Source organism: Dromiciops gliroides, chromosome 2, assembly GCF_019393635.1.
Source record: "Dromiciops gliroides isolate mDroGli1 chromosome 2, mDroGli1.pri, whole genome shotgun sequence".
Taxonomy (NCBI): Eukaryota; Metazoa; Chordata; class Mammalia; order Microbiotheria; family Microbiotheriidae; genus Dromiciops; species Dromiciops gliroides.
In genome coordinates, this window is record NC_057862.1 from 164,039,263 (window position 1) to 164,055,581 (window position 16,319).

General features: G+C 37.6%; 1 protein-coding gene and 1 pseudogene across 2 annotated transcripts in view; one reads left to right on the forward strand and one right to left on the reverse strand.

Annotated features, from left to right (window-relative positions):
- Nucleotides 1-16,319, reverse strand: part of UNC13C (unc-13 homolog C) — a 716,794-nt gene that overhangs the window by 434,159 nt on the left and 266,316 nt on the right. For both annotated transcript variants that reach the window (XM_043984190.1, XM_043984189.1), the window contains exon 8: nucleotides 13,751-13,970. In XM_043984190.1, the coding sequence (XP_043840125.1) occupies nucleotides 13,751-13,970 (220 nt within the window). The remainder of the gene's footprint in view (nucleotides 1-13,750; nucleotides 13,971-16,319) is intronic.
- Nucleotides 4,565-4,957, forward strand: LOC122741602 (annotated as a pseudogene).

A 16,319-nucleotide genomic window follows, 5' to 3' on the forward strand; every position in this document is an offset into this window, starting at 1 on the left:
TTGGGGTTAAGTGACTTGCCCAGGGTCACACAGCTAGTAAGTGTTAGAGGCCAAATTTGAACTCAGGTCCTCCTGACTCCAGGGCCAATTCTCTATCCACTGCACCACCTAGCTGCCCCAAAAGGGATGACTTTTGAATAGAGTTTGTAAGGAGAACTGGCCTACAGAACAAAAAGGTAATGATGCATTTTAGCAGAATGGCAAATAGGAATTTTCTGGGCTCCAGAGCAAATCCTTCTGAGGTGAGGAGTTGGACTTCTGAAATCCCATTCAGCCCTAGCTCTATGATGCTCTATTTCCAGTCACTCCAATTATCTTTCTCCATCCTTTATCCTCCTTCTTTTCTATCTTCCCAATACTTGGTACTTCAGTGCATAACCTTGTGCCAATGTACATGGATGCATGTGACTTTCTAAATTCCTTTTGAGCTCATCTCCATCTCTATCCATGTCTCCCTTATCTTCTTGTTGAACTACACATTAGAGCCAAGATTCCTATCCTTGCTAACTATGAATTGTTTGTATGCTACCTCACTATAAAAACTTATGATCCCCAATAAGTACTGCTTGATGGACTTAAAGTGGTGCTGCTGCAATACATAAAAACCAGGGAAGTAAAAATAAATTGAACCTTATCTCTGATTTATAAAAAAGAGAATATCAAACAGATTTCATTAATTCAATTAAGTGTTAAGTGCATTAGGTAATATATACTGAATATTACACATTACATGGTATTACATAAGATAATCTATTTTATAGGAATATTATATGAGATATATGTTAAGTGCTTTGTAAGATTAAGATAGGAGGGAGTATATAAATTGAGAAAGAAATCTTGTTCCCATATCTTTGATGGAATTATTTCTAGCTATAGGCAGGTTCTTGCGCCTTAGAGTCCTTGGGACGTGCAATCAAGGAGCCTGTGAAATCTTTTTGAGCCAGATTAAAAAAAAAATAGACAACTCAGTTAGCCAGCATAAAGATGCCAATATGTTACAGAGGAATGAGCACAGGCCTTGAATTCAGGGCACCTGAGTTCAAATCCCAAGTAGGACAATTACCACCTGTATGACTTGGGACAAATCACTTAACCTTCCTTAGTTTCCTCATCTATAAAATGAAAAGGTTAACCTAGAAGACATAAGGGCCTTTCTAGCTACAGATCTTTGATCAATAATTTACATATGCTTCTTTCTGATATATTTTTCCCTTCCCCCATTGAGGAAGAAAGTAAAGAAAAAAATGTTTTCCCACATAATCTCTTTGACCTGTCAAACAGACAATTTTCTTCCTTGAAATAATTAGCTATTCTTTTTTTTTTTTAGTGAGGCAGTTGGGGTTAAGTGACTTGCCCAGGGTCACACAGCTAGTAAGTGTTAAGTGTCTGAGGCCGGATTTGAACTCAGGTCCTCCTGACTCCAGGGCCGGTGCTCTATCCACTGCGCCATCTAGCTGCCCCAATAATAAGCTATTCTTGAGGTTTTTTAAGATCATGTCTACAGCTTGGGACATGATTTAAAGAATATAGTGATGTTTTCCCTATTCTTTTTGTTTTTAACTGTTCTTCTACTTTGGAATAACTTTTTGGTTCTCTGGGCAAGTCACTGAATTGCTGTTTGCCTCAGTTTCCTCAACTGTAAAATGGGGATTATAATAGCACCAATCTCACAGGATTCCTATGAGAAGCAAATGAGATCATATGTGTAAAGCACATAGCACGGTACATGGTACATAGGAGGCACTATATAAATACTTATTGCCCCTCTCCACCCCCACCCCCACCCCCATTCCTGTCATATAGAGGGATAAAATAGCCTTGTCTAAAACAACTCAGATAATAAGGGTCAAAGATAGAATTTGAAGCCAGGTTGTAATGACTCTGAATTTACTATGTATTCTGCCTCTGTTCATGGTCATGCTCACTTTTCCTCATTAATGCTGACAAATATATGCTATGCTTTCATACAAGTTTTCTCCAATAATGTTTGCGTACATGCAGACACACACATACCACCACACACAGATTTCAAGAAATTTTATGCCCGTTTTATTTATAGTGGTTTACAGATTTGTATTATTTGATTAAATTTACCAACATTGATATCATAGAAAGGCTATTTGTCCTTTCCAAGAGATCCTTGTCATAATGAATATATTGCCTAAGAACTGAAGTATGGGCTCTGAGGATTTGAATAGCCTTCTCCAGTTAACATGTGCCTACAATAAATTTAATCTGTTAGTTAAGTGAGACCTTCAGAGACAGAAAAAGGGGGGAGTTACTGAAAGACTGGAAGAGAATGGGGAAAGGGAATATTGCCTAAGGAAAAGAGAGCCACATGTTATAACCCATTAGGGCATTCGTAACAATTTAAGTGGTGGAGGGTTTAAAGCATAAAAGTTCTAGGCTTGAGTTCTACTTACCTACCAGGAAAATGATACACTATCCTAAATAGGGAATTCTACTCATGCTAATTCAAGAATTAACAAAGCAGTACAGATTTTTTTAAAAATTGGCACAATAAGCCTCAAATATGCTCAAGAAAGAATTGCACATGCTGAGGATGCTACAGATTGCTCACTCTGCTTTAGGTTATTGGACCGAGTGTGGAAGGCAGAGAACTATAGAAACTACTGCTAAGCAGAGTCCTCCAAGGAAAAAATTGATGGTGATTCCTTGGAAGAGTGTTCCCATTTCCAATGTATCTTTGACACTTCATGGAGACACCAGAACAATGAATGCCTTCAGAACATCTTCCTGCTGCTTTTTCTTCTGTCAAAGGTACTTAAATCCCAAACCCAACACTATGAAAGAAAATGATTCTTAAATGTAAACTGTACCTTAAAATCATTTCACAAAACTCTTCCTCATATTCTCTCCTCTTTGTTGATCAGAAAACATAATTTTTTATTTATTTCTGGAAACCTAATTTTAAGGTCAGTGAAAACTAAGACTCTACAGGATAATTATCTAGATGTTAAAAGGTCTAGAAATTAGGTCATAAAGGAATGGATAAAAAAAGTAGGGATATTTAACATGAAGAAAGGAGAACAAGGAGAGATATGACATATATCACCTAAACATTAAAAATACCATGTAAAAGAGTCATTAGATTTGCTCTCTGTTGTTCTAGAAGTGAGAACTAGGACCAATAAGTTAAAGGAATTTAAAGGAAAATCTTGGTTTAATATTAGAACAATTAATCAAGGTTGTCCAATAGTAGAACTATTTCATGAGATACCAGGTCCACTGCTACAGAAAATTTTAAAGCATTAACCAGATGATTATGTCTTCATGGGAGGGATACATATACTGGAAAGCTAGACTAGATACCCCTCCCAACTTTCATTTGCTCATCCTCACTCTAGCTCCTTAATGGTGACATAGTCATACTACATCTTCATAGAAGTTCTCTCTAACTGTTCATTCCTTGAATGAAACAAGGGATGAGAAGAATTCCTGAAGGGAGATGTGCCAGGTCCTTTTTCTTCCCTCACTCTTAATTTTGTGAAGACACAGAGGTGCTTACAAAATGAAATTGTGCTCTTAAATTAAACAGAAATAAAATATCATTTGGTGTCAATTTCTGAAAAAATCATTCTTACCCTATAAGACTCTGGAAAGAAAAATCCCCTCCCACTTATTTCTTTTTTTTTTCCATCTTTTCTTAGAACCCCCATACCAGCCCATCTCTCTTGTATAGCTTCCTCCAGTTGGAGAAAGGAAAGACAAGCCTTAGAGAAGGAGTTATTGCTATTGATATTATTATTGTTCAGTAGTTTCAGTCATGCCTGACTCTTCATGACCCCATTTGAAGTTTTCTTGACAAATATACTGAAGTGGTTTGACATTTCCTTTTTTCACTCATTTAATAAATAAGGAAACTGAGGCAAATACGATTAAGCAACTTGCCCAGGGTCACACAGCTAATGTGTCTGAGGCTGAATTTCAATTCAGGTCTTCCTGACTCTAGGCCCAGTGCTCTATCTGCTGTACCGCCTACCTGCCCCAAACAACAACAATACTTCTGAAAATAATGATCTTATGAAAAAGCATCTTTATCCAGTAGGATTTTGGAAAGGAAGAAGACTCCCTCCCACTTAATTTCTTTTTCTTATCTTTTCTTAGAACCCCCATACCATTTCATATGTCATATAGGGAAAGACAGGCCTTAGAGAGAGAGAGAGGTAAGAGGACACCTAATATCCTGATGTTTTTTGTTTTGTTTTGTGGGGCAATGAGGGTTAAGTGACTTGCCCAGGGTAAGCTAGTGTCAAGTGTCTGAGGTCAGATTTGAATTCAAGTCCTCCTGAATCTAGGGCTGGAGCTTTATCCACTGTACCACATAGCTGCCCCTATCCTGATGATTTAAGAAGATAGAGGTGCTCAGGCATTTCTGAAAGGGAAGGTACTTTATTTCTACTTTTTAATGCTTCTACAAACATTTAAAAATCAGAGAATGCTTTATTCCTATATTAAGAATGAAAAGGATATAAAACAGGCTTTTTAAAAAAAAATAAAGCATGGAGCTTTTGACTGTAGGAGCGTCCTGCTTCATGTCGAAATGGGCAAGTTCATGAAACCTGGGAAGGTGGTGCTGGTCCTGGGCGGGCGGTACTAAGGGCGCAAAGCTGCCATCATCATCAAGAACATTGATGATGGGACACCTGACAGGTCCTACAGCCATGCCTTGGTGTCAGACATCGACCGCTACCCTCGAAAGGTGACAGCAGCAATGGGCAAAAAGAAGATTGCCAAGAGATCGAAAATCAAATCCTTCATGAAAGTTTATAACTACAACCACCTCATGCCCACCAGATACTCTGTGGATATCCCATTGGACAGAACAGTTGTCAACAAGGATGTGTTCTGTGACCCTGCACTAAAATGGAAGACAAGAAGGGAGGCCAAGGTCAAGGCCAACCAACAAGTGGTTTTTCCAGAAGCTACGGTTTAAGAACTACTCTGTTGGTCAGTAAATAAAATGTTTATCAAAAATGCAAAAAATTAATTAATTAAATCATGGAAAATGATTTGTCCCTCTGGTTGCTGGGATAAATCTGACTTTCCAGTTCTATTCTTCTTTATATTAATATCACATTTAGAAATAAGATACGTGTTTAATTGACCTAAGGACTTTCAGGGAAGAACCTCTCTTAGTTCTTAGGCAGTCCCAGGTCACGGAGGTGAGATTTACATTGTGGAATGAGGTTTGTGATCCTTGCAATGCTCTTCCCTAGCCCTTCTTCATCTCGGAAACAGTCAAATATAAACACTAATACTGCTTAACTGACAGATTATAGGGATGTCAGCCACACTGTCATTTTCATTCATGTTCCCTTTTCTATCCTACTATTTTCTCTGAACAGCAATTACCAAGCACAAAAGAAGGCTTTGAAATGAAAGTGAGAGCTCAGACCACTTCCAGCTGCGCTTATGCTGCCTCCCTGTTGGCTGTAAACAAGTGTAGGGAGGATGCAAGATGAAATCTAGTCTCTAGGTGCCCTCCAACCCTTATTATCTAGGCTTGATTCTCTTCCCCAGAGAGAACACTATGGGAATGTAAACAAGTAAACAGACTAGTATTGGTTATTTATTTACTTATCTTACCCTCTACCCCCATTATATTCTAAGTCTTTTTAATATAGGAACCATATATATACATTTATGTGTACACACACACACACAAACACACACATATATATATATTTGAACCCCATCATTAATCAGTACTATTAGCTTATGCATAGTAGGTGCACAATACAACTTAGCTGGATGAATACATTCATGTATGTATGCATGAATAAATGAATAAATGCAGATCTAAATAAAGTAGCCCATGAATCTCTTGGGTGTGTCATGTACTTTGATATAGTCCATTTAGCTTTTTTTTTTTAATTACATTTAATATTAGTCCTCATCCTAGAGTTTTTCTCAAGTTAGCTCTTTGTTAGTTTCTCTAGTTAGTTAGTTGGTTAGTTTCTCAAGTTCCTTTGCCTAAAAGCAAGCTTTGTTTTTATCAGTTTTTAAGAAACGTTTCTTGAAATTATCTGTGATAGGGGAAGCTAGGTGGTGCAGTGCATAGAGTACCGGCCCTGGAGTCAGGAGTACCTGAGTTCAAATCCGGCCTCAGACACTTGACACTTACTAGCTGTGTGACCCTGGGCAAATCACTTAACCCCGATTGCCTCACCAAAAAAATAAAAAATAAAAAATAAATTTATCTGTGATTATTCAGTTGTTTCAGTTTTGTCTAACTCTTTGTGAATCAATTTGGGGTCTTCTCGACTGAGATACTGGAGTAGTTTGCCATTTCCTTCTCAAGCTCATTTAACAGATGAGGAAAATGAGGCAGAGTCAAGTGACTTGCCTAGGCTCACACAGCTGTCTGAGGCTAGATTTGAACTCAGCAAGATGAATCTTTCTGACTCCAGGCCTGGTGCTCTATCTACTGTGCCATTTGGCTAACCTAAAACTATGTACAGCTATTTTAAAGGTAGGGTAGAGGACAAGGAAACAATATTCCTATCAACAAGGAGATCTACCATAATAGACTTTGAATATTAGCATGAAAGCAATGAATGTTGCTTCTTTTTTTACTTTTTTTTGCAGGGCAATGAGGGTTAAGTGACTTGCCCAGGTCATACAGCTAGTTAAGTGTCAAGTGTCTGAGGCTGGATTTGAACTCAGGTCCTCCTGAATCCAGGGCTAGTGCTTTATCCACTACGCCACCTAGCTGCCCCTGAATGTTGCCTCTTTTTAAAATTTATATTTTAAAATATATCATAGGTAACTAAGACAAAATCAGATTTATCAGGGGAACCATCAGATGGTTGTTTGGTTAAACCTCTTGGCAAAAATTCTGGGGGCCACTAGGTGGCACACTCAATAGAGTGCTGGGTCTGGAGTCAGAAGGACCCAAGTTCAAATCTAGCCTCAGATACTTACTAGCTGTGTGACCATGGGGAAGTCACTTAAACCTCTGTTTGCCTCAGTTTCCTCATCTGTAAAATGGAGATAATAATAGCACCTACCTCCCATGGTTGTTGTGAGAATCACATGAGATCATAGCATAGTTCCTGCCACATAGTAAGTGCTATATTAATGTTAGCTATTATTATTTTCTTTGTCATTGTATTTGCCAAAATTGTCCTTAATGAAGCAGATGGCCATTTGGCATGGGTACACCAAGTGGCAATATGGTGTGGGGGAAATAAATTATGAGGTTCCAAGAGAGCTTAGTTTGAGCTCCAGCTCTGCCAAGTGACATTGAGCAAGTCACCTCACCTCTATGGGCCTCAACTTTCTCATTTATAAAATGGGAATAACCTACCTCACAAAGTCATTGTCTGGAAAGTGCTTTTGAATCCCAAAACACCATTTACATGAGAGATTTTATTTCACTTCTAGCTGTTGGGCTGGACATGTGATTTCTTTACTGTAAAGATCTCCTAGGATAGAATTTCTACTGATGCAAATTGGCCACTGACTTGCAACAGAAGACTTAGAGTTGTCTGGGGGTGCTGAGGGGTTCAGTGACTTGCCCCACTGTTGCACAGATATGATGTGCTAGAGGAAGGATTTGCAACTAAGTTTTCTAATTCCAAGGCAGGTCTTCTATTTACTATGCCATGTTTTTTCTCATTATTCATATTCTTACTGTTGTGGTAGCTATTGTTTTGTTATTATTCTTACATTATTATTGTTTTGTAGTTAATAATGATATTATTTGGACTTAGGTGAGGATATATATATATATATACATACATACATACATATATATATATATATGGAGGGACAAATATATGTGAATATATATATATACATGTAAGCATATACATATGTATATGCAGAGTGGGCCAAAAGTCATGATGTTTTGATAAATTTTTGAAAATTATTTTCTCTTTATTTTTTCCATTTATGAAATTTGATTTTTCACATCTAATGGAAATTCATTTCCAATATATACTATATATAAAGCTATGGTAGTATAAATTAAAATGAAAAATAATGGAGTTATTAAATATTGAAACCCCTTCATGACTTTTGGTCTACCCTGTATATTAAAGGACACAACCATACTGTGCTGGTGGATAATTCCTGACATTGTGAATTTAAGAAGTTTGGGATCCCAATGACCATGCTTGCTATGAGAAGCCCTATTGTTAAGCAGGTCACAAGAATGTGCTGTTTCCATAATAAATTTGATCTATTCATCTCCAAAAGCTATTACCCCATCTCTCTGACACTCTCTGGGTTTTTGTGATTTTACTCGTTCTTGGCTTCCCCACTACCTGAGTGCTCCCTTTCATTCTCACTAGAGTTCATTTACAAATCATCAAGCTCATTGCCAAGAGGACAGATATCAGACAAGTGTCAATGCAAAAAGTTTCCCTGCTTTTGTTACTGAACCGGAGAAGCCTGCCTTGAATGGATTATCTCCATTTCCTTTCCTCTTGCTCACTTTTAAGCCTCTATGGACTGGATTCTGAGCTCACCATTCTATTGAAACTTCTTTCTTCAAAGCTCCTAATGGTCTCTTAACTGCCAAATTGCTTGGCCTTTTTTTTTTAACTTTAATGCTTTTTGACAACTTTGTAGCCTTTGTCACTGCTGTTCACCTTTTCTTCTTCATACTCTTTTCTGTCTAGGTTCTACTCTCTCCAGGTTCCCCTCCTATCTGCTACTTTGTATCCTTCTGTGGTTCTTCATCAAGGTCACACCCCCTCCCCCATTAACCATGGGTGTCCCATAGGGCTTTTGTCCTGGGGCCTCGTCTCTTTTTTCTCTATACTATATCACTTGGGGATCTCATCCCCTCCCATGAATTGAATAATCATCTCAACATTGATAATTCCCAAAGTACTTATCCATCCCTAACCTTTTTTCTGACCTCTAATCTCAAATATCCACCTACCTATTAGACACCTCAAGCTGTATGTCTCATAGGCATTTTAAACTCAACATGTCAAAAACTGGACTCACTATCTTTCCCTCCAAAACATCCCTTCTTCCTAACTTTCCTATTATTGTTGAGAACACCAGCATCCTACCAGCCGCCCATACTGGATACCTAGGTATCATTCTTCACTCCTCTTTCTCTCTCATCCTCATAGGCAATCTGTTGCCAAGGACTGTTGATTGTCCTTTTGTAACATTTCTTATACACTCTTCTCTTCTTCCATGGCCACCACCCTTTTACAGGCTCCCACTATTTCCCATCTGGTCAAGTCTCTCTTCACTCCAGTTAATCTTCAAATCACCTGTCAAGTTCATCTTCCTAAACTGCAGGCCTTCCCATGCCACCCTCCTTCTCAATAAATTCCAGTGCCTCTGTATACCCTCCAAAATCTAATAAAATATCCTCTTTTTGGCATTCTAAGATTTTTATGACCTGCCTCCTGTCTAATTTCTAATCTTCTTATACTTCACATCCCACCATGTACTCTGTGATTCAATGACACTTGCTTTTCTTCAAACATGATACTCTATCTTCTGCCTCCAGACATTTTCATTGGTTGTCCTCCATGCAAGGAATGCTCTTTTTAGGGGGGGACAATGAAACTTAAGTGACTTGCCCAGGGTCACACAGCTAGTAAGTGTCAAGTGTCTGAGATTGGATTTGAACTCAGGTCCTCCTGAATCCAGGGGTGGTGCTTTATCCACTGCACCACCTAGCTGCCCCCAGGAATGCTCTTCATCTCTGCTTTCTGGCTTTCTAGGCTTCCTTTAAGTCTCAACTAAAACCCTTACCTTCTACAGGAAGACTTTGCCAATCTCTATTCTAGTGTCTTTCCTCTGTCGATTATTTTTAATTTATCTTGTCTGTAGCTTATCTGTAAATATTTGGTTGCATGTCATCTCTCCCATTAGTTAGCAAGCTCCTTGAGGGAAGGGGCTTTTTACCTTTCTATTTATCTTCAGTACTCAGCACCATACCTAGCACATATTAGATGTTTGATAAATGTTTATTAATTGACAGAAATCATAGAGATATCCTTTTTCGGTTTGTGGTCTGCTGTAGAAAACCATCTGTGGAAATCTGCCTGTTCACTTACCTGTGTTACCTAAGAAAACCCTCTCACCTTTCTAATAAAGATTCTGTGGAGATGAGAAATAGGTATATGAGTTGGCAATTTCCAGTCTATTTTAGGATGCCTGAAGAGCAACCAAATAATATCATCTGTGGTATTTTAACAATATCATCTGTGATGTTGTTCATTTGTTTCATTCTTTGAAAAAACTTGAAACATAATGCCTTTGTCCTCTTATGTCCCTCAAAAACATATTTCTCTAGTACAGATTCAAATAAGTCTAGCCACTTTTCTAGATTATACTTGGTTATTCATAGGGAAAGGTCGGGAAAGTCACTGCCTCTTCTCCACGATTTTGGCTCTGCCCCTCCTATAATTGATTATTAACTCCACATTCTCACACAACATATTGGGTTCTAAGGGATTAAATTTCTATAAATATTTTGGCAGATCTGTTTCCCTTCATATGTATTTGTTACTCTTTCAGTTTCAGCTATAAGCAACCTTGGGAAGAACTGACAAGTAAGTTTCAGAAGAAAATTTCTTCAGGCTAGTTGTTCCTTTCACTGTTTTTTGTTCTTTAGTGAGATGAGACTGCTTATAAAGTGCATATGGAAAACTAAGAGAAAAATCTATAGATATTATATATATATATTTATATCTATATACATATATATCTAGATGGAAAGATAGATAGACAGACAGAAAAACACGTGGTGTTGTCATTCATTTGTTTCAGTCATGTTTGGCTCTTTGTGAGCCATTTGGGGTTTTGTTGGAAAAGATGCCGGAGTGTTTTGCAACTCCTCATCCAGCTCATTTTACAGATAAGGAAACTGAGGCAAAAAGAGTTAAGGGCCTTGTACAGGGTCACACAACTAGTGTCTGAAACTGGATTTGAAATTAGGTCCTCCTGAATTCAGGCCCTATGCTCTATCCACTATACCACCTAGCTGGCTGCTATATATACACCTACCTACCTGTGTACATGCATGCATGCATATAAGCATACATACACATATACATATATACACATACAATTAAAGAGCACTCATTCCCCTCACACACCTTTGACCTCTCTGTCTCTTCTCCCTTATATATATTCTTTCTTTACATATATATATATATATGTGTGTGTGTGTGTGTGTGTATTATATGCATATGTATAGATCAATATAATAAAAATATTTATTCTCTTTACTCTTTTTTTATTCTTATCATTTCCTATAAGAGATATGGGGGATATATTATTATACTTATTTAATATAAGAGGAAACTGAAGCAGAGAAGGGTAGTGACTTACCAAGGAATGAGCCACAATAGACTAGTGGCAGAGCTAGAACTGAGACTTTCAGCACAGGCCTCCAAGAGCATGAATTCTCTTTTATTCTTGAGTTTCATATATACATTTAAACATGAAAATCTCCTCCTCCTCCTCCTCCTCCTCCTCCTCCAATAATCTGAGTTCATTCCACTAGTCTTTTGGGGGTTTTTTGGTGAGTCAATTGGGGTTAAGTGACTTGCCCAGGGTCACACAGCTAGTAAATGTCATTGGTCTGAGTTCAGATTTGAACTCAGGTCTTCCTGAATCCAGGGCTGGTGCTCTATCCACTGTGCCACCTAGCTGTCCCCATTCCACTAGTCTTTTAAAGAATTGCACAATTTATTAAACCAATATAAAATATTATCCACTTACAAACAGTGAATATTAGGAAAATATATAGAGCTTTTTGATATTTAATGAGCAGCGTATCATCTATTCTACACAAAAGAAGAAAAGGGGAGTAAAGTAATTATTTATGTGCGATCTTCACCATCTTCCTCTAAGGACACTAATCATTTATTATATGCTGCAAATACATACCCCCCATTGACTTTAACCCACCCTATCATTCTGATTGGAGTATTTCTTAGAACTATATACAATTAATTATTTTTATTCAGTGGATCAGATTTTAATTGAGTCTTTGTTCCTCCAAATAAACTGGACAAATAACATCAATTGTAAAGGGGCTTTGTTTCCTTTATAAGCTGGCACACCAAATGGCAGATTTTTCAAAAGAACAATTCTATTCCTTTAGCTGAAAATATATTCATATGTATTCATTACCATTAACATAGCTTCTGCGTGGTCATGCAGAGAGAATTTTAATCAGGTAAAAAGGTTATGGAATGTATATGGCTGAGATTATGACAGGCACTGGCCCTATCTCTGACTTCATCTTCCCTTTGACATTTCCCTGTGTTTCCCACAAAGGAATCTGCTCAATTCACCCAAACTCTGTGTTAGACATTCTGTGTAAACAGAAATGGAACAGGTCATGAGCAAATGGGTCAAAGAAAGCACGATTTATAAATGCATATCAGCGTTTAAAAAGAAGTCCTGGAAACAGTTTTGTTAGCGTTTTAGATTAGAAAGGTCCTTTTGTTTTGCATACAGATGCAACTGAGCATCTCATCAGAAAATTTTTAAAAAATATAACATATCTCATAGTGCAGAATTGTGGTGGTTCAGTAGCTAGACAAAGGTTAACTAAGGCAAAGAGAGTGCTGCATGAATTCTCTAAAGTACACAATTCTAGGTAATCTGTTAGAAAAGGCCACAGCAGGTACTCATGCATCACTAGAAGAGCTGTCCATGGCAGGATCATAGCTGCCAGGTGAGACTGTGGAAATCGTTCCTTTGTCCTCAATCTGGAAGCTCAGGCAAGAATTTATGCTGCTACAATTCCATGGGAATAACTTGGCCACTGATAATGGACTGTGTATGCTACCTACCTATCTACTTCCTCATAGGGCTATTGGATTAAGATGACATAAATGAGGTTAATATACTTTGGAGGAGAAAAAGTATAAAACATTATGTAAGTTTGGGGCAGTTAGGTGGCTCAGTAGATCGAGCACCGGCCCTGGATTCAGGAGGATCTGAGTTCAAATTCGGCCGCAGACACTTGACACTTACTAGCTGTGTGACCCTGGGCAAGTCACTTAACCCTCATTGCCCCACAAAAAAAAATAATAAAAAAATTATGTAAATTTAAGATATTGAAATATCTCCCTCAGTGACAGTGACAGCACATGGCTAAACAGTTGGTTCTGGGGTCATTTTGCTTTAAGAATGCCTACCTCATTGAATTGAGGCCAAAATCCTTTATAACCACTTTTCACATTATGGTTGCCCTTTTCTATTATAAAACCAGGATGCTGTCACAGAACCATCACTATGGTTTGGTGCTCAGGAGAGGTGGAAAGTGGTCCTTCAAACAAGCTTTTTAAGACAAAATCAGTTGGTTGTGGCGAGATTCTGGGACATAAGAGAAAGAGAACTTGGGACAAAAGCCTCTGCAGGCTGGGAATCTAAGAGAAAAGTAAGGTTGCTACAAAGGAGGCTTCTTAAAGGGGAGGAAGCAGGGAAAGGCCAAGCCCAGGCAATAAGCTCAGTTCTTTATACTTATTGAAGAAATGCAAGTGTATTCAGTGCCCTCTAAATCCAAGTGAGATGGGATAGAGTCTGCCTTATCTCAAGCTAATTATAACTTTGCCCTTCTGTGGGAATGACAATATAAAACTACTTGAACACCTCATGGAAAATACCAAATATTCACTCAGTGACTGTTTAATCGACCAATCTAAATAAAATATAAGAATTGTCAAGGCTAGAAAGCGTATGGGCACCATATTGCTTGAAAATGAAGAACATTTGGCTGAATACTCACTCTGCAAACAGTCAGCATTAAGAAGGTCCTGGCATTTTTCGTGACATTTGACACCACATTCCATGCACTTCATGCCTTGTCTTGCTATCCCCCACAGAAGACCTTCACATTCATAGCAGTAAGTTGGGGTGGTAGCTGTCCACACCTCAAAATTATGAGGAGTGGTGGATGACATTGGGTAGATCAATGCCTGTAGAGTCTTTTTGAAGACGTGCATTTTCTGTTGAGTGGGAGGAAAAAGGAAAAAACAAAACAAAACAAAAGAAATCAATCTTTTGGAGGAAATTTGCAAAATGATGTTGCACAGAGACGACAAATAAAGCATTACAACAGACCAATTTCCCACTTTGGTTCAGAATTGTTGCTCTGATAGAAATCATACTTCTTCACGAGTCTCACACATAACGATCACAGGAATAGGATGACCATACACTGTCTTATTCTTGTATATTTGCCAGGGACCCAAACTCACTTATCATTTGAAAATATATTCATATAATTATTTCCATACATGGCCCAAACTATGAAACAGAATAAGTCTGTCTTGTAGGTCATCTCTTGTTCTCTTCATAGCAATCTCTCTTTTTCCATGAATTCCAAGGACCTTCATAATATTCCGTGATTGTCTAGAAAAGCCCTACTGTAAAACCTACTCAGGCCTGTACTTTCTAATTCTAAATTTGGCTGTCCTCTCACCTATCAAAATTCACTGAATTTTTAGGAAGCTGCTCTCAACAAGTCGTCATTTAGAAAAACTCTAATCAATTTAATCACAGAAGTGAATAACTGCCAAGATTTATTCTATCACTTCTACAAGCACTATTGGCAATTCAATGGGTATATTCATTAATAATCTAAGGGAAATTATTTCTGATGATAGAATTTTTACCCTCAGCACATTATAGTGAAGGAAAGATATTTTTAAAGGGGCTGTCCTGGTGCTCCTTAAATAATAATACTACATAGAAGATATTCTGTAATTAAATTCAAACCTATCCCCCACCTCTACAAAGAAGGGAGAGAAATGATTTTCATATCTCTTCTTCAGGAACAATCTTGATCAGTAGAGTTACATAGTACTCATTTTGGGTTTTTGTTTGTTTGTTTCCATTTACAATGTTGTAGTTGTCCATCTTGTCCTACTTCTGCTCACTTCACTCTGTATCAAGTCACATAAATCTTTCCAAGCATTACTATATCCTCCATATTCACTATTTTATGTTGAACTGTAATATTCCATTATATTCACATATCATAATTTATCAGGCCATTCCCATGTCAGTGGGCATCAACATTTTTCAGTTCATTTTTTTTTTGTAACAAAACATTCTATGGAATAATTTGGTGTTTCCGGCACCTTTTTTCCCCTTCTATATTTTTTATTCCCTTTGGCAGCACATACTTAGTTATAGAAATTTTTGAACGACCGAGTTTAAATGATTATACCAACCAAATTTTTCTACAATGACGGTAGCTACAAATTTCTTTCTGTTCATTGTACAAATTCAGATTATGTCCATTTTTGATTCTGCTGGGGAATCTGTTTGCCATATAAACTTCAGTTTTGTACACAGAGATGTAATTTTCTTATTATATGAATCTTCTCCCAGTCTTGCATATATTATTCCAGTAAAATGTGAATGCCTTGAAAGCAAGGATTAGGCCTTTATCTTTGTATGCCCCAAAACTATAGCAGATAATATATGCTTGATGAATTAAATTATGCCTTTCAATATAATATTTCAACATTTCAAAGGAGCAATGAGCTCTCTGACGCTGCCATTCCCTCCAACAGATGGAAGAGATGTTTGGGGAGTTATGTCCTTTAATCCATTATTCACACTGTTGCTAAAGTGAGACTCCTAAAGCATGGCCAAACTATGTCACACCTCCTATTTAAGAAGTTCTAGTGATTCCCTATTGACTCTGAGACAAAGTACAAACTCCCCTGTAAGGCATTTAAAGTCCTTTACCATCTGGCTTTGGCTTCCCTTTCAGGCTTCTTACACATGCTTTGCAAAATTGTATATATGTCTTGCTATATATTTTCATGACGAAATGATAAAAATTAAAATAACATATGTGTGTACATTCTATTTTCCCTACAAAACTATAAACTCCCTGAGAATAGGATTCAAGTTTGTTTCCCTAATCTTTCTCAAGCATCAGTAGTAACTCCCACATGATCCTTCTTGATCCTCCCAGCTACCAGGGATTCTCCAATGAAATTATTTTTCATCCACATAGGTGTACACATTTTCTCCCTACAGAATGTAAGCCTTTTGAGGGCAGGGACTACTATTTTTGTATAACTAGCATCTAACACAGTGTGAGAAATAATTCATTTGCATCACTACTCTATTCCAATCAGTTTTAATCAGTTTGATATGGTTTCATAGGTGTAGTGATTATAAGTTGTATGAATTAGACCCCAGAGCTAAGAATTACAAGTTGTAAGTTCACTTGCTTAAGCATAGGAAGCTAACTAGAAGCCCTGTACCCTTGTTTTTCCTAGTCATGGTGACCAAACCCAGTGTGGTGGAGGTGACTCAAGTACATGGAAAGTCTT